Genomic DNA, 10,359 nt, shown 5'->3' on the forward strand with positions numbered 1-10,359 from the left:
ATGTTCCGTAATAGCACGCTGGACATTTACACTTGTATCCACACTGGCCATTGGATGTCGTCAGTTCACAAGTACCATAATTTTTGCATACAACACCGCTACAAGGGTTTTTATCTTAAAGGGAAAGTACAAATATTTTTTTTTAAAATGCAATTATCTATACATTTTTGTTTAAACATGTATATAACACATCCGATCTCGTTAAATATCTAACGATTCAACTTGATCTTAAAACAGAATCAGAGAATGAAGAATTAACGTAAAAATTAACTCTATTATTATCTTACAATTTTCACAGTATGTTCCGTAATAGCACGCTGGACATTTACACTTGTATCCACACTGGCCATTGGATGTCGACAGTTCACAAGTACCATAATTTTTGCATACAACACCGCTACAAGGGTTTTGATCTTAAAGAGAAAGTACAAATAGCGTTTTTTGAAATTCGATTATCTATGTAGGCCTATTTCGTGCAAACATGTATATAACACATCCGACCTCGTTAAATATCTAAGGATTTAAATTGATCTTAATACAGAATCAGAGAATGAGGAATTAACGTAAAAATTAACTGAATATTATCTTACAATTTTCACAGTATTTTCCGTAATAGCACGCTGGACATTTACACTTGTATCCACACTGGCTATTGGACGTTGTCAGTTCACAAGTACCATAATTTTTGCATACAACTCCACTACAAGGGTTTTTATCTTAAAGAGAATGTACAAATAGCATTTTTTTTAAACGCGATTATCTTTTTGTTTAAACATGTATATAACACATCCGACCTCGTTAAATATCTAACGATTCAACTTGATCTTCAAACAGAATAAGAGAATGAAGAATTAACGTAAAAATTAACTCTATTATTATCTTACAATTTTCACAGTATGTTCCGTAATAGCACGCTGGACATTTACACTTGTATCCACACTGGCCATTGGATGTCGTCAGTTCACAAGTACCATAATTTTTGCATACAACACCGCTACAAGGGTTTTTATCTTAAAGGGAATGTACAAATAACATTTTTTTTAAAATGCGATTATCGCTATATCTTTGTTTAAACATGTATATAACACATCTGACCTTGTTAAATATCTAACGATTCAACTTGATCTTAAAACAGAATCAGAGAATGAAGAATTAACGTAAAAATTAACTCTATTATTATCTTACAATTTTCACAGTATGTTCCGTAATAGCACGCTGGACATTTACACTTGTATCCACACTGGCCATTGGACGTCGTCAGTTCACAAGTACCATAATTTTTGCATACAACACCGCTACAAGGGTTTTTATCTTAAAGGGAATGTACAAATAACATTTTTTTTTAAATGCGATTATCGCTATATCTTTGTTTAAACATGTATATAACACATCCGACCTCGTTAAATATCTAACGATTCAACTTGATCTTAAAACAGAATCAGAGAATGAAGCACGCTGGACATTTACACTTGTATCCACACTGGCCATTGGATGTCGACAGTTCACAAGTACCATAATTTTTGCATACAACACCGCTACAAGGGTTTTGATCTTAAAGAGAAAGTACAAATAGCGTTTTTTGAAATTCGATTATCTATATAGGCCTATTTTGTGCAAACATGTATATAACACATCCGACCTCGTTAAATATCTAAGGATTTAAATTGATCTTAATACAGAATCAGAGAATGAGGAATTAACGTAAAAATTAACTGAATATTATCTTACAATTTTCACAGTATTTTCCGTAATAGCACGCTGGACATTTACACTTGTATCCACACTGGCCATTGGACGTTGTCAGCTCACAAGTACCATAATTTTTGCATACAACACCGCTACAAGGGTTTTGATCTTAAAGAGAATGTACAAATAACATTTTTAACAATTTTGAAATTCTATATATTTTGAGGAAACATGTTTATAACTCACCCGATCTCGTTAAATACCTGAACATTTAACTTGATCTTATAAAGACTAATAAGAACGAATGCAATGCAACACTTTTCTTTGCATCAAATTAATTTTATGGTCCTTGTATGATAGAAAACATAAGACTTTAGTAAAAATAATACAAACACAGTTTCACTTGGCATTAGATCTTATCTTATAATTGCACCCATAACAATTATCACATGTTTTCCCACAAACACATGCGTTTACTCTCTCGTTTTTTTTTTACCTTAACAATAATATCGAACTGGAGGAGCTTAGCGGAAAATTTATTTTCTGTAGCCTCCCCTTGGGACTAACAGTAGCTGCAGTGCTGCAATACATGTAATGTGTATGTGGATATACACCAAAAAATAATGCTTGGGTTTCTAATCAGCGTGTGTTTTTTATTGTTCACATTGCACATCACCTTGCTTTAAACAGAATCATGGAATGGAGAATTAACGTAAAAATAACTTAATATTATCTTACGATTTTCACAGTATGTTCCATAATAGCACGCTGGACATTTACACTTGTATCCACACTGGCCATTGGATGTCGTCAGTTCACAAGTACCATAATTTTTGCATACAACACCGCTGCAAGGGTTTTTATCTTAAAGAGAAAGTACATATAGCATTCTTTTGAAATGCGATTATCTATATATAAGCTTAGTTTATATAAGATCTTAGTTTAGTAACTACATGATTGACTTTTCCACGGCGCCCCGCTCTCGTTTATTCTGAAATAGTAAACATATCAAAGAGGAGGGGCTTAGTTTAAAGGCTCTGTTCGGCAGCACCACTGGGATCCCACAGTATCCGCAGTGCAGCAATACAACACAATAAACTTGATGTGAATCTCGATGCACAGCCTGAGATAATACTTCGGTTTCCAAACAAGCTTGTGTTGAAAAGCAGTAGATAGAAAAATCGAACAAATTATATTCTTACGATTTTTGTTCCATAATATCATGCTAGACATTTACATTCCGCGTATCCACACTGGCTATACGTTGCTATTATTTCACACGTACTGCCATATTTACACGGTACACCATCACATGGTGAAATATTTGAAATTCAAAATAAAAGCTCAAAAGCTCATCTAAAAAAGAAAATTATTATAGCTCATTAAATTAGATAATGTATTTTGGTGTCCATACTTTGCAGCTGATTTTAGAACTACATATACCTATTCTAACAAATTACTCATTATATTTTACAAATTATTCATAGAATTATATTTGTAAAATAAATATAATTCATCAAATACAAAATAAATATTATATTTTACAATATTTCCTAATAATATACCAATATTTAATTTTATTCAACTTATTCCTTACATTACATGTATACCCAACATTCTTATCTTATAAATTTACAATACTACACTTCCGTATGAAATAATAGTCAAATTGCTGTAGATTTTTATTAGTTACTTAATTTACAATTTAAATAACTTACATGACAATTAAAAAACATTTACTTATATATTGTTAAACGTATTCGTAGTAGGACATCAGAAATTATATATTTTTAAAAATATTTATTAACATACTTATTACATAATCAATATTACTATAATAAACAGATGTATATTGTCTACCAATTTAAAATTTCTCTTAACACATTCATCACGTAAATTTGAAATATTGTTATTCTTTGTGAAATAGGTTGTTTTGTCTAAAAAAAGAACCTATTATAGTTGTAGGGTTATAATGCTAAGGATTAATACGTGTTAGTTGATGTTATCTGCTGCCTACTGTTTGTTTTACCAACAAATGTATTTAAAAACTAATGGCGTGAGAATTAATCGAGGTATATCTTTTCCGTCTCTACAAAAATTGTAGAAATTTAGTTTGATTTGCATTTATCTCTAAGGTAAGAAATTGCTACATTTATTTAGGATTATATTTATGAATCTTTCTAAAATAATTATTTTTAAAATTATTGAATGCTACTTTTTTCAAAAAAGCGGACACCCGTCACAATTGTTTATATTAACATCGCAAATAATCTTTTTAATGCATTACTATTCTCAAAGAGTACGCATACATATTTACATTTTAGTACTTGATATACAGTATTAAGCTTTATGATCTAGTAGATAAGTTGAAACCGAAGAGAAGACAAGAATGGACATTGAATTACAAGTCTATTACCGGTACCATGCAGCACTGATCTCGTAAAATAAAAGCCATTGAATAAAATGTTAATGTATAACAATTAGGCCCGAATAGAGATTTAGGATTTCTACAAAATAGTTAGTTCTTGGACTATAATTAGTTTTTGGATACTGTTGATTAGAACTCTGTGTAAAACATGTCCTTAATTAAAAAATAAATTAAAAAATACATAAGTATTACTTTACTTTACATACGGTAAATTCTTGTACCCTAGTAAATAGAGTAATTGAGTCAGCAGTCTGCATGGAGTAGCGCAATGCGATATCTGTTTCAATATATTAAAGATATTTGTATGACTTACATGTCTCACAATATGTTCCTGTGTAGCAACCCTGACACTTGCATATGTACCCCAGCGGTGATGTACTTGAGCTGTGTGTAACGCACGTACCGCCATTTCGACAGATCACATAGTCACACGGGTTACCGACATAGCCTATCAATTCAGGGGAAATATTTTACAGAAATGTGTTAGTTTACCAATAACTTATTAAATTAAAACGCTTGTATGGAGTGTAGTTCTACGTGTCTAAAACCTAGCCTATGAGAATAAAAAAATAAATAGACTTAAAACTTTCTTTTGAAATGTGGACATGGAGAAAGATGGAGAAAATTATCTGAACAAACAAATGAAGTACTTGAGCTTTATTAGCTATGATAAAAGACAGAAAGAGGAAATTTATCGGACATTTACTTAGAAAAAATTGTATTTTGAGAGATAATTGAAGGAAGGAAGAATGGAAGGAATGCGGTCCCGAGGAAGAAAAGAGTAATATTTTTAGATGACCTGAAAGAAATAAATGAAAGCTATGCCGTCATTAAAACTGTGTTGGCAGGAAGCAGATGATGATGAAAACAAGTAAAACCATCCCGAACCTACCAGCGCTTGTGAAACTCAATGCTCCTAATAATATTAATGCAATATGTATCTCCATGCTGCTTTAATGTAGATTCACTATGCCTAATGAAGATGCCTCAACAGCACACGTATTTATACTAACATGATGCCACTAATCCTAATTTGTGACAATCTCTTAATCCATAGGGCTTCTTACCACTCCCTGAGAGTACTTGATTTTTATGATTCGTTAATAGATAATACAAGCAGTTGTTACTTAAACATACCATTGTCGTCAAATAAGACAAACTCATGAAAATACAATGCCATGAGTTAAGTAGGCCTCTATTTTTGCAAAAAAAAAATGCTTTAAGTATGTGGATGATGGACGTCTTAAGCCTTCATCAATTTCTTTTTGATAATCCAGACGATTGATGATATCGTTGCTCTGGTTAATGCTACAATATACGGAGATCAATGGCCTAAAATAAATAACCATAGCAACGGTATGTCTACCGAAAAACTATTCAAATTTGAGCTATCTGCAGCGGTTACATTGACAGAGGATTGAGATTTTGTAAGCTAGCAAATTGGCGTCCAACCTCATGTAATAGCTTTAACAACAACAAATTTAAGATCCAGGACATACGTTATGATTATCATCAAGGAGAAAAATACCACATTATAGTTCTCAATTAACAATCGTTGCACTGATTCAGATCTATTCGTACAGTAGGATACACATACAAACGTCAATTGATTTCTCCTAAAACACCAAGTTATTATTACACTCCCGAAGGAAAAAGAGAATATAAATATTTCATTACAGATAGTACAGTATAGTCCTTTAACTTTAATCGGTTAAAGTGCGATCAAGGTTATAATAACTAAAACTGTTTAATGCATGTACATAAATTGCTAGACAGAATCTTACCTTCTAGAGAAAGGCTAATCTTTTGAATATTTGTGGCTCTCCTCTATGTAAGTTTTATTCTCAAATTTGCAACAAAGAATGTGTGCTCTTTTAGTGCAAGTTACTTGAAATCTTTTTGGAAAAATAGTAAAACTGTTAAAAATAAAAAAAATACCACCATGAACATAATTGAAATTGATACAAAATCACAAAATAGTGCAGTTTTTATTGCAACGATACTATAACAAGGGCTACTTTAATAACGTCTACAATTAATTTTTTTTTAAATCAAGAAAATAATATTATGGATTTTATTTTTGTAAATTTTGAAATGCAGCTAAAAGTTAGAACATGCATGGATTCAAATCCAAGACATTTAGTCATATATACATTTATATATTAAACACAGACAAACATATATACTGGACTTAAGTTAATATAGCAGGGAATCTTGGAATTGTATTATGATTTATATTAAAATAATTGATAGTGATGTTAAAAATTTACATTACTTTTTGGGCAAAAAGAGATTAAAAAAAGTATGTAAAGAAATTATGCATCCTTTCCCAGTTAGAGGAACACTACAAAAAATAACAGTAACATGAACGATCCGTGACAGGCTGGTTTAGGTTTAGGGTATTGGTCTTCATTCATAATTTTCGTGGCCTCAAATTGGTCAGTTAGACATTCCCCCACCCATATTTTTTTTTATTGTTTAATATACCACTAAGTGTTGTTATTTTTTTGTTGGCCAAAAATGAAAAACACTAAAAGACATAATAAATTATACAGTCATAGTTATTCGTCGATAATGGAGCACAGTTCAATAACACTACATGTAATTTAATTGATGCTGTGCCTTCACAAGTATTGTTAAAAATATATACTTAATTGACTAAAGACAACTCAGACAAAATAAATGTATACATACACACAAACACACCCCCACATACTTTACATACACACATCTAAATACATACTATTTAAAACATCAAACGCTCACTACGACTCCTTCAAGCGTGTGCCGTTTATAATATTTTATATTCGTATCCGCAACAAATTGTCTTTGTTTAAATTATGTATTTGACTTATCAAAACAATCAATCCATTCATCCTTCAGTGCACATGTTGTGGCAAATATACCAAGGGTGAAATTTCTCAGATTACAATGCAATACTGTACCATTGTGGTGGCAAAGGACCGGGTGGTAACATGCCGGGTGGCCATGGGAATGGGGTGGCACAGACCTAGGGTGGCAATGGGCCGGGTGGCAGCGGGCCTGGGTGCCAAAGTGGCAAAAAAACGGGCCTAGACTCTTTTACCAGATAAGCTAACATTTTGTATTTTTTCCAATGCACATGTGTGAAGAGATTTACATTTGTGAAGTAGGATTAATCGTTTGTCATATAAATTGTTTAGTTGCATTGTATTGTAAAATTAAAATGTTTCAGAGATGTGGTGTGGTGATATCAGTTAAATGTTAGGATCAGTACTATTTTATAAATTACCACTATGCCTGTTTGTTTGGAGTAAATGCAAATAGTATCTTACCAAATTATATAAATTAACTTAATATTGCTCGTCACGTCTAAATTATGAAGTAATAAATTAATAATATGTTAGATTTATATAGCACTTAACGCCAACAAGGCCTCTAATCGCTTCACATTACTACTTTATGGACAGACCGAGAACCAATTTTTTGGAGATGCAAGATGCAATGTAAATAAATCAAGATGTTACGCTTTGATTGGAGACGATGAGTAAATGAGTACATAAGTGACTGGCACCTAAACATATACAATTCAATAGTTTAGCAGCAATCTTATTTTTTTTGTAATTACATAATTACAATGTCATTATCTTTCAATCTCCAGTTTTCTATCAAGTTGTAATTGATAATACATAAAAGAAATTATCCTAAATGAACAAACGGAATTTTAAAATTCAAATTTTGATTGATATGTCTTCATCTTAACCTATTTTCAATTATTGAAAGTTGATATACTGATATTTTAATCACTGCGCATGTGTATACAACATGCCGAGTTTATAGGCCCTATGTAGTAAAGAATTAATGATTTAAATATAAAATTATTTTTTTAAATATTTGTCAAAACTGCTCTGTATAATTATGTGAAAGGAATAAATGTTGTTCTATAATAATCTGTATACAATTTTTAAATGTTATTATACTAAGATTAAAAAACAGGTAGAATGAAATTTTTAAAAGATAAAGAAAAGTAGGGAAAATGAAAAGAAAACAAAAAAGATGAAAGAAATCAGTCAAAAGGAACAGAAAGTTTTAACAATTTGGTGTTTTAGATAGTCTAAAGAAACGAAATAAAAGCAACAAAACAGAAACCATCGGGTTGGTGTCCAGCGAGGTATGTATGCGAAATCCATAATTTCATGTGTTTATGTAGACTACAAACAACTTTAAAAAAAAAAAAAAAACCCACGTCATTGTATCTAAGTATATTGGATATTTTTTTTTTGTTCGATGTTTAAAGTGTTTCAATAGTCCTGTGAATAATCATTCACTTAACAACATAGTTCTTCTAGATCCGGTTCACTGAATGTAGGTTATGGTGTGGTGATATGATAAACACCATTCCAATGGTCTTATATTATAAATCGTGTTCTCTTTTAAGACACCGATTTTGAAGATTTCACGTTTAAGTGTCTCAAAGCACAATTTTTTCTTGATCTTGATCATTCAATAGTTAAGCAGGAGGAAAATTACGAAATATAATTTCATAAGACTTTCCGGCTTTCTATGAGTATTTGTATTGCTAGTCATGGTGAATATTCAAAATAGACCAAATTAGAGCAATGGACATTCGCATCTTTCAATGTTCTGGTATCTGGTCATATTATACTAGATTAAAAAATATGCGAGTTGATGCCTTATTCATTGTATTCAGTCACATAAGAGAGAACTGATATCACCGTACCTTGTGTGTTTCAAAGTACAACCAAGTCGTTTTTTTTTTTAAATTCTCCTAATGATTGAACCAAAATGCAAAACTAAGCACCCGTGATCAGTGGATTATGACGCTTATTTGACAGCGAGAGGACACATGAAATTTTATGTTAGTTTTATAAGTATACTGAGCAAAAAAATGCATTGATAAAAATAAAGAAAACACAAAGTTTTCTACATTAGAAATTGCTGAAATTGTAAACTTTGTTTTAACAATATGCTTTGTTAATTGATATATTTTTACACAGATGCATTAAAAGTATAATTACAGTGTATTATATAAATGTGCTATTTTTTAATATGAGGCTGCTGTATGATGGAAATAGAAATTTGATGACCCCACAAAAGATTAAAAAAACCCAAAAAACAATTACACAGCATGTATTTGCCCCTCGACATTCAGAAGAGAAATGGACCTCTGAGCCAGCATTCACAAGGCTACATACATCCATTAATTTAATCAGCAGTGAATAGTGTGGTACACAACATTTCGAATGTTTTCTTTTCTCATCCATCTAATTGTTTTCCTTTGATGGTTTTTACTCTATTTTTCATTGTCTTTTCTTCATTTTATTTGTTTCTTTCATTCAATTTTTGTTGAACATTAGTTAAAAGAGCATAGAGACCTGGTATGAACTAAACAACTCTACAGCCATTACCATTTACTATGTACTACTTGTATTCTTAATGAAGGTAACTTACGAAAACTGCCTTGCATTACTGCGTTTGAAAGTACCGTGAGATCTGCTGGAAAGCAAGATCTATTTATGATAGGTGTGGTTTTGAGACGGTACGCAATCTCCGTTGGAACATTTTAACGTAAATTTCTTGTATTTTTTTTAACATTCTAATAGGTGAAAGTGTGTCAGAGCGAAGCAAAGTTTGTCCGCATTCCGCATTTTTGGTTGATCTCTTACTATTTTTTTTTTACTTTAATCATCAGATAAGCAGTATAATCCGTATAATATCTTTGGCATACATTGACATAATGTGTGAATCAACATCAGTTCCGGCTTACAGTATATAGGTTATATTGTTTTGTTTTCTAATTTTATCGTTAATTCACTTAAAGTAATGTGTTCACTTGTATTGAATAATAGATAACTGGCTGTGGTCAGTTTTTTCATTCCACTGCTACATACATATTACTATAGCAACACAGCTTGTAAGTACAGTATTGTTACGGTGGTATGTCATGGAAATATAATGGAATTGTATTTTACTTTTAAACATAACGCTATTAGACCTACTGATTTTTTTTTTTTAGAATGCATCAACAACTGTGAAGATATTCATTGTCAATAGGTCTAAAACACAAATCTTTAATTTTCTGAAAATTTACTGATCCTGATATATTTTGTCTTAATACAGTAGTAACATATTTTATGCAAATAATATGATTGACATATTTTCTTTTTCTGAGTATATATATATATAGATATATATTGATATATATATATATATATATATATATATATATATATATATTATGCTAC

General features: G+C 31.0%; 1 protein-coding gene across 1 annotated transcript; it reads right to left on the reverse strand.

Moving 5' to 3' along the window:
* Window positions 1–201: 201 nt before the first annotated feature.
* LOC117109558 (neurogenic locus Notch protein-like) lies at window positions 202–5,294 on the reverse strand. Its single transcript, XM_033251927.1, has 10 exons — window positions 5,252–5,294; window positions 4,428–4,562; window positions 2,425–2,550; window positions 1,729–1,854; window positions 1,468–1,551; window positions 1,186–1,311; window positions 885–1,010; window positions 591–716; window positions 330–413; window positions 202–227 (listed from the first exon to the last, which is right to left on the reverse strand). Exons 1-10 carry the CDS (start codon window positions 5,292–5,294, stop codon window positions 202–204), a joined length of 1,002 nt encoding a protein of 333 aa, XP_033107818.1.
* Window positions 5,295–10,359: the final 5,065 nt, after the last annotated feature.

The sequence above is a fragment of the Anneissia japonica genome, unplaced genomic scaffold (genome assembly GCF_011630105.1).
Source record: "Anneissia japonica isolate Jap-2015-1 unplaced genomic scaffold, ASM1163010v1 scaffold287829_len2072220_cov186, whole genome shotgun sequence".
Taxonomy (NCBI): Eukaryota; Metazoa; Echinodermata; class Crinoidea; order Comatulida; family Comatulidae; genus Anneissia; species Anneissia japonica.